The 16,110-nt window shown below is 54.0% G+C and overlaps 3 protein-coding genes across 5 annotated transcripts in view; 2 read left to right on the forward strand and 1 right to left on the reverse strand.

Annotated features, from left to right (window-relative positions):
* The window catches only part of LOC122364008 (excitatory amino acid transporter 1-like), a 30,288-nt gene extending 15,394 nt beyond the window's left edge, over nucleotides 1-14,894 (reverse strand). Inside the window, exons 1-3 of one of the 3 annotated variants that reach the window (XM_043333952.1) lie at nucleotides 6,545-6,967; nucleotides 6,058-6,177; nucleotides 4,317-4,771 (exon numbers count right to left, since the gene is read on the reverse strand). In XM_043333952.1, coding sequence (XP_043189887.1) covers nucleotides 4,317-4,771; nucleotides 6,058-6,171 — 569 coding nt within the window. In that variant the 5' untranslated portion in view covers nucleotides 6,172-6,177; nucleotides 6,545-6,967. Of the gene's footprint in view, nucleotides 1-4,316; nucleotides 4,772-6,057; nucleotides 6,178-6,544; nucleotides 6,968-7,133; nucleotides 7,151-14,781 lie in introns of those variants that run through there. The other 2 variants (XM_043333962.1, XM_043333972.1) reach the window with 2 other exon arrangements.
* Nucleotides 10,048-10,819, forward strand: LOC122364018. The gene is made up of 2 exons (XM_043333985.1): nucleotides 10,048-10,719; nucleotides 10,792-10,819. Exons 1-2 carry the CDS (start codon nucleotides 10,048-10,050, stop codon nucleotides 10,804-10,806), a joined length of 687 nt encoding a protein of 228 aa, XP_043189920.1. The 3' UTR covers nucleotides 10,807-10,819.
* On the forward strand, nucleotides 10,938-13,937 carry LOC122364760. Its single transcript, XM_043335475.1, has one exon. The coding sequence runs from the start codon at nucleotides 10,938-10,940 to the stop codon at nucleotides 13,935-13,937; it is 3,000 nt and encodes a 999-aa protein (XP_043191410.1).
* Nucleotides 14,895-16,110: the final 1,216 nt, after the last annotated feature.

Here is a 16,110-nt window from a genome sequence, read left to right on the forward strand (position 1 = left end):
AAAATTTTGGATTTTGGCCTAAATTTTTTCAAAAAACTGATTTTTTTGGGAAAATCATTATAAAATCCAAAATTTTGAGTCTATCGAAAAAACCGGAATAAATGTCAGAGAAGTGGTCTATGTGCACCTACATACCAAATTTTAGAAGAATCGGTTCAAAAATGTGGGAGTTATTCAAAATTTTATGACGTCACGACACACAAAATTTTTGAAAAATGACTTTTTTGGAAGTTCTAGACCTCGCACGGAAACAAAAATAGCACCATTCGATTTGCCGTGAAAAACTGCATCAGATAGACACCTTTTTAGGCCTTAACAACCAACTTCAAAATTTGACCTCACTTGACCTGACCTTGACCTGACCTCGACCTGAAATTCATCCAGAGGTGGTCCATATCACTTATTGAGTGTGCCTATTGAATTCTATGAGTAAAATGACCCATAAAACATGTGTCGCACATGCCCTTTTCTATATTTTGTTTTTTGGTGACCTGACCTGACCTGACCTGACCTTGACCTTGACTTCTGAATGATATTGTATGCAACGAATATTGTCTTGGTAGCCTAAGAACACGTTTTGGGCGATCAGTCTCAGTCCATGACTCCTTTCTTCGGCAACTACGGTGCAAGGCCGATACTGTAGAAACTTGCAATTAGTACCCTTGACCTGACCTTGACCTTGACCTCAAACTTTAAATTAAGTACATGTTTTTAGTAGTTCGTGATGAGAGCTTTCGATTGGCGTTTGAATTTTCCAAATCGGACCATTAGTTCGGGAGATAACAGGGGGGGGGGGGGTAAAATTTACCCCCCCCCCCAGCCCCGCGCGTTCGGCTGGAGACCCCAGCCCCGCGCGGGTTAAGCTTCTGAACTTTTTACCGAAATCCGACCGTATTTGTGTGGGTGCAAGGGAAAGGTCAGGGGTCTGGATCCGGTAGACCATCGCTCTGATGACTATAAAGAGGGCTGCGAGCACCGCCTTTGTATGCGGAGCCTACGGTGAGGAGACACTCTCTGACTCCCGGACACAACTCACGGGTTCATGGCATGCCCAGCGACGGACCGCCCAGAAAACAGGAACGACACCAAGGCAATGAGACAAACGACAAAGCACGCCGCGATACAGGATGTGCAGCATGACAACTGTGCAAATTTTCACAGAAACATCGATCGAATGCCATCATTAGCCGGAAGTCTGCCACATTGCCCTGACGCGGTAAATGATCGTCGAGGCTGTCGTCGCCAATCACTTCCGTCGCGATGCAGGGCGTTCACGCCTGCCCGAGCCTCACCAATCACGGGGACAACGGACGCGTCATGCTGCTCTCGGGTAATGAGACCAATTAGCCGGCGCAAACAAACGAGGGGCAACGACCACGGTGAGCGGCAGCCAGTCTCAGCAGCAGCCACGGCATGTTACAGGGACAACCACAGCACTGACTTTGGTGACAAGTGACAGTCAAAGTCAGTCACAGCGAGTGGCAATCAGTCGCTCACAAAGAGTTGCAACGAAATTTGTGTGAACTGTGACTGAACAACGAGCGTGAACAACAACGAGTTGCTCACAACGAGCGATAAAAAGTCAGTGTCGGAGCGACAATCAGTCTCAAACAATGAGTTGCAACAAAGCCAGTCACAGTGACAGTCACAATCAGTCACTGGCAAAGGACAAGGTCAGTCACGATGACAGCAATCAGTCACGGTGTATGTAGGGAGGACAGATAGGAAGGACTCACGTCAGTGGAAAAAAAACTTGAAGCACAGTGGCACTGAGGGTCGTTCGCGGTAAACGTGGACCAGTCAGCTATTGTGGAGCCAGTGTGCCATTTTTACACCCACTTTGACCTTATGGTTTTTTTGTGCCAGGAAAACCATCCATCTCGTTTATTTGGGTTAGTACGAAGAACAAAGCCCTTTTTATCTGCCCAAATCACATTCTCTTTGAGACCAGCAAACTTTTTTTTAGAAGACGCTGTGTGAGCTTGCGGCTGTCGGTCTAGCTAAAGACCCGCGCACATTGAAATATTAGGCGAGGAGGACTTCCGAACTTCCTTTCAAGCAACATATTTCGCGTGATATGCGTCAAACGAATTTTGTCAATTTTTGTAATATTCATATCAATAGTTTCGTTGAGGATCATTTGTTGTTTTAAGCTAAATCGACTTCATCACTATAGACGAACTACCTCGGTCAACTTTGCCAGTGGCGTAATATCTCTGCTTATTGTGCATTTAAATTTGCTCTACATTTGAATACTTATAAGCATTCATTTTCGGGTTGCTAACATTCATTTTCTAACTTGTGCTCACCCTCTCTCACCATAACTTCGGTGCACGCTGATTTTTAGAATATGCCCGTAGTCTGCATAAACTAATGCATGCAGCAGCTCGGTAACCACGCAGACGGTGTCAGCACTCAGCATTAGTTAGAGCCTGCAGCGCTGACGAGTAGCTAGTGCGCATCCAACCGCCCCCCGTCCCTCCTCCCTCAGTGTATAAAGTCTGACGTGCTCGGCAGATGACATCACCAGAGCGTGGTCCCCGCTGGACCTGCAGCCCGAGCGACAGCTGAAAAACTCATACACATCGGCAGCGGCCGTGACCGATGAAGTAAGGGTCTGGGTGTCTCAGAGGACAGCTGCGCAACGCGGTTTATAGGGCCGGGAGTGGTTTTTGTCTCATATAACTCGGACCTTGACGTCTCTGTAGACAGGGTTAGCGCTATTTCTTTGCCGTACAACATGCCAATTGTCCTACAAACGCAAAACAAACAAACCAGAGTGAGTAGGAACTAAACACATCAGAGTTCCTGGCACGTCATCTCACTGGCGCTGTCGCCCACCCCGCCAAGGTATGTCACTGCCTCCGCGACCAGCGCATTTACTGCAGTGTGGGTCGGCGGTGGCCGCGGCGGGAGGCATGTTTCGCCGTCTGCGGGCCGTCAGGACGGGGCCAACGTTTGGTTTGGCGCCGACGTTTGGCAGACGCTCGGTCGGCAAACGGCGTCTCTAGTGACCGGTCGACCTCTAGCATTCTTCAGTCTCCGGGGGCCACGCCGACCACCAGCGGAACTCTGTGTGATCGACCGATCTCCAGCAGACCTCCGCTGTCTTATCTCTGACCACCAGTGACCGGTAGATCTGCTCCTCAGACTCAGTGACAAACCCGACCTTTATTACTCCCTTTACCAGTCCCAATTTCCATTGACTGACCCACCATTAGCAATTTTACACAATCTCTAATAAACGGCGGATCTCTAATAAAACTTATCTTTCATCACCACACCAGCCACAGGGAACTCCGATATCCAGTCTCGGTGATCGGCATGTGCTAATGCAATTGGATGCAAGGATGAATATGACTGATGCATGCGAATGTATGGAAGCGTGAGATAAGCGTACAATGCGTCATTCTCGCATGTTTTCGTCCGTAATATCACCGGCACCAAGCTTCTTTCCCTCCACCATTTACCGAGAGGAATGAAAAATATGCCGACAATGTGGCTCTCAACGTAATACCATTCCCTGCTTGACTTAAAACGACGCAACATTACCAGGAAATGCTCGCCGTGTGAGATTTCATGCGTCTAACTCTGACCTATAAATAGCCCCGGGGCGGCCGTTTTGCAGAGTGTCATAAATCCCTTCTGTTCGGGCGATATTGGAGCGGCCGTAAGCCATCGTATCCACCTGTTGGTTTCACTACCGGACGGCGGCAGGCTACGGCCCTTGGTGTGCTGAGAGAACAGCCGCCCGGCCCATCTATTACCGACCCGAGGGGCCGGGCACGGGCCGACGAGCGGGCGCGACCGGCGCCTATCGCGGTGCGCAGGCGGGCCGCCGGGCCGACCGACTGTGGTGTCACGCCGGATGCGCCGTACTGAGTCAATTGAAGTGGCCGCGGCCGCCGGCACCCTGGGTGGCGCTCCCCGGCCGGCCGGCCACACTGGCGGGCGCCGGAGAGCCGGCTGGGGCGGGCCAACGAGGCCGACAGGCGCCCAACGCGTGGAACGCAGCTCAGTAGTTGTATGATGACGACACCGCTCAACAGTCAAACGATAGGGACATGCAGCTCAGCACAGTCGCACAATAGCGACACAGCTCGGCACAGTTGTAACAAGACACAGCTCACAAGACACAAGACACAGCTCACAAGGCACAAGACACAGTTCAACAGACAAACGTTGGAGACACAGCTCAGCATAATCACACGGACTACTATAGCGGCACAAGTCCTACTGAGACGGCACAGCGAAGAACACCGGCCATGACCTCTATCCCATCTTCCCTCTTTTCCTGACCCAATCAGCCCACTCACCTGACCAGATCCATCAGCGTGTCGGCAGTGGTAGTGTTTCGGCCAAACTCGCCTTTCTCGATGCCCTCATCAGTGCCCTGACCCGGATGGATAGCCACCACCAGAATGATGCCCAGGATGACGGCCATCACCGTGGTCAGCATGTAGTAGGCCACGGCGCGGGCGCCGATCTTGCCCGACAGGCTGAGGTCGAGGTTTCCGACGGCCGAGATCAGACTGGACACAATCAGCGGGATGATGAGCGCCTTCAGCATGCGCAGGAACAGGTCGCCCACGAAGGAGACGTACATGGCGTCCCGCTCGGACCATGGCTCGTCGCTGGAGGTGCGCAGGATCAGACCGAGCACGATGCCGGAGAACACGCCGAGAAGAGTGAGCAGCGTGAGCGCGTTCGTCTTCAGACAGCTCTTGGCTTGATTCCAGCGGGGGGCCGGCATGGTGGCGGCCGGCGGCGACTGCGGAGAGCACGGGATGGGTCACACATAGGTCATTCAGGGTCGCATAATAAGGGACCAAAGTAAAAACGTCCGTTTAACATACTGACGTCTGCAGGATAAAAATACCGCTTTTCTGTAGCTCCGTTTGAGCCAATATTATTTGGTATCGTCCCCGTGCCCGTATTCTGCCCTGGTGTGTCTGTGTCTTTATTCTCTGTGTTGGTGAGACTGTGGTCGTCACACACATGGTTGCCCTCCCTGCCGGTGCCGACGGGCCGGGGTGCCGGTTCCGCTGCCGCCTGCCTTTGTCGGAGACCGGACGCGGCCCTGAGGAGAGCGCGGGGCGCCGGCGGCTGCCTCCGGCACAGGAGATCCGCCATCGACAGAGAGCTAAGCGGCGCTCATCTAGCGACTACCGCAAAATATATATGAGGGAGAAGCAGTCTGTTCTTTCGCCTAAAGCTCAGCATCGCCCTAAATGCACACAACGCCGGCCAGAAGTGCAAATGCCAATGACCCGAAATGCACCCATCTCCTTCAATATGTAACCAACACTGCCGTGCAAAAGTAAAAACGATTACGTTGGGTCAGGGGTCATTACGTCACCAGGCCACAGGTCACCCGAATGTAATCGTTTTTGCCTTTGTAAGTACGGCAGAACAGTCAAGAAGTATTAGCCGTTTTCACGACGGTCTATCCGGCGAGTGTACCTAATTTGACCAAATCTGCACCTAATCTCTTTTACAGCAAATATATTTATTTAATGAATTTATTTCAGCGTTTTAATCGACGATACTCTCTGATAATATGACAAAGCAGGCATTTATGCAATTAGTGCAACCCCAAATGATAGCTACTAAGAGACACACTGAACCTAATTTGACCAAATTTGCACCCAATCTGCACCAAATGTGCACCAAATGTGTACCAGATGGCCGTCGTGAAAACGGCTAATAATATCCCAAAACCAAAGCCCATCCCATCCAAACTGCACTCAGCACCCGCCAGAAATGCACACACCACTGCTATGCACCGCACGGGCAGCGCCCACACTCCAACCCTGGCTCTCGGGGTCGAGCTCATTCACTCAGCACCGACCCGAACTGCACCCAGCACAGGCCCGAACTGCACCCAGCACTGATCCGAACTGCACCCACCACTGTCACAAATTCTGCCCAGCACCGACCCGATCTGCACCGTACCGATTCCAGTTGCACTATCACCAACCCGAACTCCACTCAACACCGAATCAAACTGCACCATTCACCGACCCCACCTGAACCCGCCCACCTTCGGTGCACTACCTGTGGCGGCGACACGGCGTTGTAGGCCGGCGGCCGCGCACCCGCCGCCCCCTTCAGTTGGCGCCGCTCGTCCTCCGCTGCACTCAGCCACCCGGCCGCCGAGCCGTCGCCCATCAGCCGCTGTATCAGAGCAGCGCAGCCGCGCCGCCGACCAGAGCCGCAAATCAGCCGCCAGGAAATGAAACGCGTCCGTAACGAGCCCCCGCTCAGGTTAGAAGCCGTCTCATTTGTTATAAAGCGATACATAAAGCATTTACTGTAGGTATATTAGAGATGATGCATAGGAATATGAAACATCCGGTTCAGGGCATACGTTTGAAACGGCGCATGTAGTATGACATCGTCCTATCCACAGTTAAGTTGAGATATTTTATTTTTTTTTCGATAAAAATGCGAGCATCGAGTGGGAATGTTACAACTTCATGATATTGCGATGAGTCTTTGACGAATCGAATGGTTTAACTAGGGCCTATGCCGTAAAACATACGTTTCAGGTACGTTGATGATATGAATGAAGCTGCTCCAAGTTCGCTGTTATGCATGCTGTTTCGATAATAAGGTTCCTGATCTTTAGAACTTGCTTCATGGTCGTCACCATCACAGTAAAAAGGTGACATTTATGGCGTATTTGCATGAAAAAGTCAACACGACCATCAACTTCAACGAATCTCAGAGATCTATGTAGATTGACAAAAATGGTAAATAAGAATTATGGCTAGATATAGGCATCTAGGCCAAAACAGAGGAAGAAAAAGTGCCGCACTGTCGTCGTCTTTCATTAAACCATTTTGCAACGGATATCGTAAACTTTGCAAGGGTCCAAAAATTGACATGCAAATTGCTTACAAGACGTCGTGAATTTAACACACTTCAATTTTTAGGAAGCAAGTAGAATGTCATCTCAAATTTCTTAAATTTAAATGTTGTTCAGCATACAATGTGACTGTAAACTTGTAATACCTTTGAAAAGACGATTCCGAATAGAGTTTCCAATATTCTATCAACTCCATTAGGTATGACGGAATGAATGGAAAACTGCAAGAAAAAGCTAGCGAAACTAGCCTAAAGCGACTTACATAATAACAAATACCAATCGATGACTAGTTGGGACGAGAATACGTCAAAACCACAGTCGTATAATAAAGTAATAAAAAAGTATTACAAACAAGGGCATAAAAGGTAAAAATCTGGCCACGGAAATTCAATTTGTGATGTCAAATTGGCATGTCCGGCAGACAGAGACATGTTTCACGTGAGTAGCTGCTTGTTTAGAGTGATATCAGTTTCCAGAGCCTTGATCAAAGGAAGTTTTTAGACCGCCTCGCTGCACGGGGTGCTGAGCGCTCACAGCCTCCAGAGAGCTGGAAGCGTGCCATTTCGCAGCGGAGCCCAGACGACTCCAGTCTCCAGGCAGCTGCCGTGCCTGTCATACGTCTGCCCTTGGATCCAGACTGGTCTGCCCAGCGTCTGCCCTTCGGTCCAGACTGCTCTGGCGCCGCGTCGGCTCGGGAGGCGCCGAGGCAGATATTCTCCAGCCAAGTGGCGACAGTAGTCAGCCGTTGCCCGATGCTAACCAGCTGCTAACTGGCGAAAACCCGCAGCTAACTAGCTGCTGACAGTCGGTAACCGAACCCACGGGTAGCCAGTCACTAACCCTCATGGTAACCAGCCGCCGGGTAACGACGACAGTAACCAGACGGCAGCCACCAGCTCACGGTAAACAACCACTGACTAGGTAACCGGCCGCCGCCTAGAGGTTGATGTGCGCCATGTGACAGTAACCGACGGTCCGACCCTCGGTAACCAGCCGCAGCGGGTAACCAACTGACGGTAACCAGCCCACGGCAACAGTCTGCCGGTAATCAGCCTCCGGTAACCAGACACACTCCCTCCGGCGACCCATAATGATACCCATAATGATAGATACACGCCGAATACGCTCGTCATAAAATATACTCATTGCTCTGCGACGGCATGGTGGTAGGGGTCATAAATTTGTCCTTATAATAATAACGCTGCAAATGGGCTTTCCGAATGGGCTTTCTACACACGCCATTGGGACTGAGATAATGTCTGTATTAGACCGTTAAAACCCAGCTAATACGAAGAGTCGGTTTCTAAGTAGCTCACCGATTACAGATCAGTTTCGGCGAAGTCCTAAGTACCTCATCTGTGCCAAACGTCAAGAGATTTAGGTTATTGCAGAGCAGCCGTCACGATTTAAACTGTGGCAATTGGCTACTTTTAGTTAAATTTTACGTTTAGCCTCGAAATTTAGGTGCTTCAAATACTCCAATAGTTATGACGCATGTGCAGAATGTCATAAGGCTATTTGTTATTTTTTATTACAGTTTGAATACATATTCTCACATTTCAGATATTGAGGAATCGTGAGATTCTGTCAGATGTTTTGTATACTTTGCAAAAGCCGGGGCAAAAATCATTGTGCGCATCTATGGTGGGTCTTGTTTAACCCGCGCCCCGCTGGGCTATTCAGCCATACGCGCCCTGCTGGGGGGGGGGGGGCAGATTCTGCCCCCCCCCCCCTGTCTAACTTCCGAACCGATGGGTAGAAAGACGGGGAAAACGGCAATCGAAAGCTCTCAACAAGGCGGATCTTACGAGCCCAAATTTTTTTGCTTAAGTAGGTCAGAGGTCAGGTCAAGGTCAGGTCAACGGTACAAAATGCAAGTTTCTACAGTATCGGCCTTGCACAGTAGTTGCCGAAGAATGGACTGAGACTGATTGCCCAAAACGTGTTCTTAGACTACCAAGACAATATTCGTTGCATACAATGTCATTCAAAGGTTAAGGTCAAGGTCAGGTCAGGTCAGGTCACCAAAAACAAAATATAGAAAAGGGCATGTGCGACACATGTTTTATGGGTCATTTTACTCATAGAATGCAATAGGCACACTCAATAAGTGATATGGACCACCTCTGGATGAATTTCAGGTCGAGGTCAGGTCAAGGTCAGGTCAAGTGAGGTCAAATTTTGAAGTTGGTTGTTAAGGCTTAATTATTTAATCTCATGTCAGTGCTGTTTTGATAAAATAATACATTTTGCTGGACCATGCCGACATTCGTAGACATACCAAGGCATTACTTGCGAGTTGCAGCGCTTCAAAGCAGGACGCGCGCAATATTGTGAATTCCATGCATTGCTTTATTCCTTTCATGTAAATTGCATTGAAAAACGTGACCGTTAGGTATAACCCAAGCCTTCAGACAGGGGGTCGCAGTGTAAAGAAACTGGGTTGGTTGAGTACTTGGGGAGGCCTTGTGTCCTTGACCACTGTCAAGTGAGAAATTACTGCATCTCGGGACCCAAACGGGGAACCACGGTTTCCGAGGAACCAAAACGGAAACGACTGTTTTCCAGGACCAGCCGGTAACTTTTGAGTGTTGTGTCCCGAGAACTACAAATCTGCACAGAAGCTATCTCCCGGAGCCCTAATATAGACCGCTTTTCATGTCCATAAATAGACTCTGGAAGCTCAGATGTGAACCAATGCCTCCCGGGACAGCAGAACAAGGACCACCTTTTCCTGGTACCCCAGTCAGGAGTTGTTGTGTCTCAGGGCCGCCCAGGGATCCCTACCGTGTCGGGTCGTGCGGGAGTGTGCCCAATTGGGCACCATCAGTGGACTAATACTGCTGGCAAGACCGGTAACGTTTTCCCTGGAGACCCACTGTAGGCTGGTGTAGTCTGTGTCTTAGTCATTGCGTGGTTCGAGCGATGATGGTGCGCGTCGTATTGCGAGCCAGGGTCTTATGGCGCCGGTGAGTCGGCGGAGGGAGAAATTGATCAGCCTTTGTCTAGGGTTCAGAATGACGTGATATGACGTGATATGACGTGTACAGAGGTATGATCTAGGCTAATGTGGTGAAGCCGGGCAGTGCGCTCCGGGACACGAGCGGGTACGGGTGTGAATAGAGGCATCTGAGTGTACTGGACTTTTGGCATTACTACAAGCTATTTCGGCGACCATGTCACAGGAAAGCGCTGTGGCAAGTTCTGCGCTGGACATGCGGCTAATCCCCGAGTTCGATGGCGGTAACGCCTCTGTGGAAGAGTGGCTGGATAAGACGAAGCTCGTCTGTCAGCTGCGCGGAGTGTCCGACATTCAAACCGTCGTCCCCCTGCGGTTGACCGGCGGAGCCTTCAGCGTCTACCAGCAGCTGAAGCCCGAGGAGAAGCTGCAGTACTCTGCCGTCAAAGCTGCCCTGCTGCGGGCGTTCGCTGTGGATAAGTTCCAGGCGTACGAGGAGTTCACGGCGAGAAGACTTCGTGTCGGCGAGAGCGTCGACGTCTACCTGGCAGACCTGCGGCGGCTGGCCTCCCTGTTCGGCGGGCTCGGCGACACGGCGCTGATGTGCGGCTTCGTGGCCGGTCTCCCGGATGCGGCGAGGCATACCTTGAGGGCCGGCTGCCGCATGGAGAGCCTGACGCTGGCCGAGCTGGTGGAGCGGGCTCGGGCGCTGATGGCAGAGAATGCCGTCGCTGCAGCCGCTGCCGCCGCTGCGCCGGCCCGTTCCCGCCACACGCCGGCGTCATCACGGTGTTACCGCTGCGGTCGAGCCGGTCACTTCGCTCGTGACTGCCGGGCGGAGAGGAGAGCGGACATCATCTGTTTCCGGTGCGAGCAGCCAGGACACGCCGCGGCACGCTGCCCGGAACGGATGCCGGGAAACGCGTCAGGAGAGGCGGTGTCTGCGCCAACCTCCTCTCGGGCAGCCCAAGAGTAAGAGGCGCGCTACCGACGGTGCAGCTGCTGGTGAATGGGCAGCGCAGAGTGGCTGTCATCGACTCGGGCTGCAGCTGCACCATCATCCACGAGTCGTGCTGCGCGAGCTGGAGACGGTGCGGCGTGACTGTAATGGCCGTCAACGGGTCCCGGCTGCCAAGCAGCGGAGTAACGGAGGTGGCGGTTCAGCTGAAGAGCGGCGGGCCCGCGGTGACGCTCAGCGCCGTGGTAGTGCCGGACAAACCACTGGGCGTGGATATGCTGGTGGGGATGACCGGCATCGCGGCGCTGGGCGGGGTGACAGTGCGGGCGGCGGACGATGTGGTGTTCGGTGCCAGCGAGAGGCCCGACGTGGCCGTGCCGGGCCCGGGAGGGGTGCCGCCGCGATGCAGCGCCGTGACGCCCCCGGCGTTGACCGTGGAAGAGCGAGACTTCACGGTCACTTATGACGCGAAAAGTCAACACTGGACGGTGGCGTGGAAGTGGCGGAACGGGGCGGAGCCAGGGTGCCTGAGGAACGGTGTCCCCCAGTACGGCGTGCCGGCCGAGGCACGGCAGGAGTTTGATGCTGAACTCCGTACATGGATCGACAACGGCTGGCTGGAGCCGTACGACGAGACGGTGGACGGGCCGCCGCGTGGGCTGATCCCTCTCATGGCTGTTGAACAGCAGAACAAGACTAAAGTACGACCAGTCTTAGACTGCCGCGAGCTCAACAGCCATGTGGAGGCACACACGGCCGACGCTGACGTATGTGCCGACACGCTGAGGAAATGGCGGCGGCACGGGGCCAACGTCGCCGTCGTCGACCTGAAGAGGGCGTACTTGCAGCTCAGGACCGATCGTCGGCTGTGGCCGTTTCAGACAGTCGTGATTGATGGCCAAAGGTACGCTCTTACCCGTGTCGGATTCGGGCTCAACGTCGCGCCTCTCATCATGAAGGCGGTGGTGCGGACGGTGCTGCAACAGGACCCAGTGATGCAGGGCGCCGTCATACCGTACGTCGACGATCTGTGCGTCAATGAGGACGTGGTGAGCGCGGAGCGCGTGATCGCCCACTTCGCGAGCTATGGGCTCCAGTGTAAGCCGCCGGAGCGGGCTGCGGACGGAGCGCGGCTGCTGGGACTGCGTGTGGAGCCAGTCGGGGGTGGGCTGGCCTGGAGGCGTGACAACCCAGTCGGCTCACCGCCCGCGGCAATGACGCGGCGCTCCGTGTTTTCATGGTGTGGTCGTATCGTGGCGCACCTGCCGGTCTGCGGTTGGCTGAGACCAGCGACAGCGTGGCTGAAGCGTCGTGTCAACTCTCTCACACGCGGGTGGGATGACGTCACACACGACGCGGCCCTGCGGGAACAGCTGAAGCACGTGGCTGAGCGACTGGCGAGCGAGGACCCGGCCCGTGGGCAGTGGTGCGTGACTGGGCACCGCGCCGTACTGTGGACGGACGCTAGCTCGATAGCCGCCGGCGTCGTGCTGGAGAGCGAGGGAGGTGACGTCATCGAGGACGCGTGCTGGCTCCGCCGGGACGAGGCCACCCACATCAACATGGCGGAGCTCGACGCCGCCGTGCGGGGCATCAACCTGGCCCTGGCGTGGGACATGAAGACCATCGAGCTGAAGACGGACTCCGCCACTGTTCACCGGTGGGTCAGCGACGCTCTGAGCGGGCGCGCGAGACTGCGAACCAAGGCACATGGAGAGATGCTTATCCGCCGGCGGGTCGACGTCATCAGGCAGCTGGTCGCAGAGCTGGGCATTTCTCTCACCGTGTCTCTAGTCCGCTCGTCTCAGAACCGTTCGGACACGCTGACCCGAGTGCCGTCCCTGTGGTTGCGTCAGGACTCGCAGCCAGCGGACCAGCGGCCGAGCGATGGACAGCCAGTGGCAGCAGCGGCAGTGGTTGGATCGGAAGTGGGAGACGGCGGCGGCGCCGTTACCGTGGACTTCCGACAGGCCGTCACTGACGTACATGTCAGGGCGGGTCACCCGGGTGTCCGACGAACGCTGTATTTCGCGCGTCGGGATGTGTCATCGTCGATTTCCCGGAAAGTGGTCAGGGAAGTGGTGACGGCCTGTGACGTCTGCCGCGCGGTTGACCCGGCGCCGGTGACCTGGAGGCACGGGTCGCTGGCTGTGGAGGGGACGTGGGACCGGCTGGCCATCGATGTCACGCACTACGGTGGTCAGTCCTACTTGTCGGTGATAGACTGTGGCCCGTCACGGTTTTGTGTGTGGAGGCTGCTGCGGCGGTCGGACGCGGCGACAGTCACGAGTGAACTCGAACAAGTGTTCGCGGAGCGAGGCGCACCGGCTGAGCTTCTGGCGGACAACGACACCGCTTTCCGCAGTCGTCAGTTCGCCGCTTTCGCTGCCCGCTGGGGAGTGCTGCTGCGTTTCCGCGCAGTGCATCGCCCCAGCGGGAACTCCATCGTGGAGCGGAACCACCGCAGTGTCAAAGTGATCGCGGCGCGGAAGAAGTGTGGCATCGGAGAGGCCGTGCACCTGTACAATATCACGCCCCGTGACGGCGGGACGGCGGCTGAGGCGCCCGCCAACGGCATCTACCGCTACCCTGTGAGGGACGCCGTGAGACAAAGAGCTACCGCCGGAGCGTCCGAGGAGGCCGTGATAGGACGGCCGCCAGCCCGGCGGGAGGGTGACTTCCAGGTGGGGGACGCCGTGTGGGTGAGGCGGCCGGGCACCCGCTGCACCGAGCGGTCGGTTCGAGGAACGGTGTCTGGCGTGGTGTCGCCGCAGGTGGTTGAAGTGGGCGGCGTGCCTTGGCACATCAGAGACCTCCGCCACTGCGGTGACACCGGGGGACTAGCAGCAGGCCCTCGGACCCTCGACCGGGGCAGCGGGGGCCCACAGGAAGCGGAGGAGGACCGTGCCGGGTCCCCGGTCGTCATGACATTCGGTTATGAGGGCGATGGCGCGCCGGGGCGCCCGGTGGAGGAGGCTGATGATGCGGGTGGTGAGTGCGGCCGGTCTGAGAGCGACAGCGGCGAAAGGGTGGTGCGCCGAGGTCAGCGTAATCGGCGGCCGCCTGACTTCTTCGGCCACGTGGTGCCGATTGATGCGTTAAACAGCAGCAGCGGAAGTGATGATCTTGAGGATCAGGGTGAGGTGTAGTCTGTGTCTTAGTCATTGCGTGGTTCGAGCGATGATGGTGCGCGTCGTATTGCGAGCCAGGGTCTTATGGCGCCGGTGAGTCGGCGGAGGGAGAAATTGATCAGCCTTTGTCTAGGGTTCAGAATGACGTGATATGACGTGATATGACGTGTACAGAGGTATGATCTAGGCTAATGTGGTGAAGCCGGGCAGTGCGCTCCGGGACACGAGCGGGTACGGGTGTGAATAGAGGCATCTGAGTGTACTGGACTTTTGGCATTACTACAGCTGGATCACCAGAAATTGTGTACATCAGCCTGGCTAAGATCCCCGATAGGCAATGAGCCCCAGTCATTGCGCCAGTTACCGCGCTCTAATAGCAAACGGTAATGTAATCCATCACATTAGTAGGTAATGCCATCATGATATACAGTATAGCGTGCAGAGGCTACTGCCGCCGGGCGGCCAGCCCGGGACTCGGTCTGGTGAGCATCCACCAACGCTGACACGGTCCGACCGACGGACACAGGCTGACACATGACACAGAGCCGCTAAAATAAGTTACGAGTGGTATACATAAATAAAAAGCATAAATGATACGGTTACTTATTCGGTAAACCATATTTAACCAACCCTATTCATGACATAAAATGACAATAAATGCATGAAAAATAGCTCCTCATAACGATGAATGACAGCGTTCAACAACAAAGCGCTGCAACTGGTGGGCGGCTATCCGCCTAGAATATTCAGTGCCTGACCTCAGCGCGTTGGCCTAGGTCGAGGACCGCAGCTGTGTCAGTCCCCTCTGACCGATTCACGGTACCCACAGCGGGGATCGGTGGATTGTCGAGGGGCGCCTTACCTTGTCGGAAGTGCAGCAGGTGTTCGGTCGGTGTCACGTGTCGCCGCGCCGCGGGCACCGTCCGCCTCTGTCGAGCTGCCGTCTCCGACGGGAGCGGCGCGAACGAGCTCCGTCCGCGCCGACGACCAGCTTCCGCCGCCCGCCGACAGGTGGCAGACCCGGCGCCGAGCCGCCGCTGATGAATAGCGCCCATTGGCGACTTGGTTCGCCGCAGTTAATTGACCGTCGGGGGCTGTCGGGGTGCGGTTTAGAGTCTGAGGGACGAGGCGTCGCAGCCGCGCCTGTAGGGGCGTCACTTACGCATAGTTTAAGCCTCGCAACTACTTTGTCACGCCAAGGCAGCTTGTAAGAGGTCCTCTGCAAGCCGAGGAGTTAAATAAACGGTGCTTGTACATTGTACAGCCCCAAGTCACAAGAAAGAAGAAAATACTTTATTCATAAAATAATATATTTTTGATTGCGAGCTCAGGCACCGGACAGGCACTGCTTGCTGCGAATGACATTACAGACCCGACTCTCGACTAGCCCGCACATGGATCACCGATGCGAATTATTCCCAAGCGGACAGTTTTTTTTTGTTAAATGTAATTATTTGAACTGTGCACGGTTTTCACAGGCTTAGTATAGCCCTCCCTCGCTAGTGGCTACCTAAATTTAGCTGCTTTTACAATAGGTATATGGACGGTTGTTTTTAGTCTCGAGACCTCTCCTATCGAGTCATAACCCGCGAGTTGCTGGGGGGGGGGGGGCGTTAAACGCCCCCACTTTTTTCGCTGGGCCATAGCATCCAAATTTTGGGTACCTGTAGGGAATTGATTGAAGTTTATTGTGACAAAGTTTTTAAAAAATCGGTCGGAAATTTTTTTGAGATATCGAGGTTTTAGTGACGTCATGATTTCTGAGTTTTCGATCAAAAACGGCATATGTTCAAAAAATCATATAAAATCACAGAATAAACATACAGACATGCCGTAAACGCCATTAGACTGCCAATACCATGAACAATCAAATGGCTATCTTCGATTATTGATTATCGTTCCGCATTTTCCAAAATCTTGAACTGAATCTTGGCAATTTCTCGTGACAACTTCACGACCATGATACACGCATTTCTTAAATTGAACTTTTTGAGCCAAACACGTACACATATGATAAAATGAATGTCACTATCGTGTTCTACGCCCCAAATTACCCATAAAACATGTGTCACAGGCTGCGAATATCAGTTTTGATTTTCGGGGATATGTGCCTACCCGGTTGACCTGACCTTGACCCTGACCTATGCTTGACTGACCCCTACATGGATCTGACACTCTTGTAGGCCTTATA

Source organism: Amphibalanus amphitrite, unplaced genomic scaffold, assembly GCF_019059575.1.
Source record: "Amphibalanus amphitrite isolate SeventyFive unplaced genomic scaffold, NRLGWU_Aamphi_draft 000027F_arrow, whole genome shotgun sequence".
Classification (NCBI taxonomy): domain Eukaryota; kingdom Metazoa; phylum Arthropoda; class Thecostraca; order Balanomorpha; family Balanidae; genus Amphibalanus; species Amphibalanus amphitrite.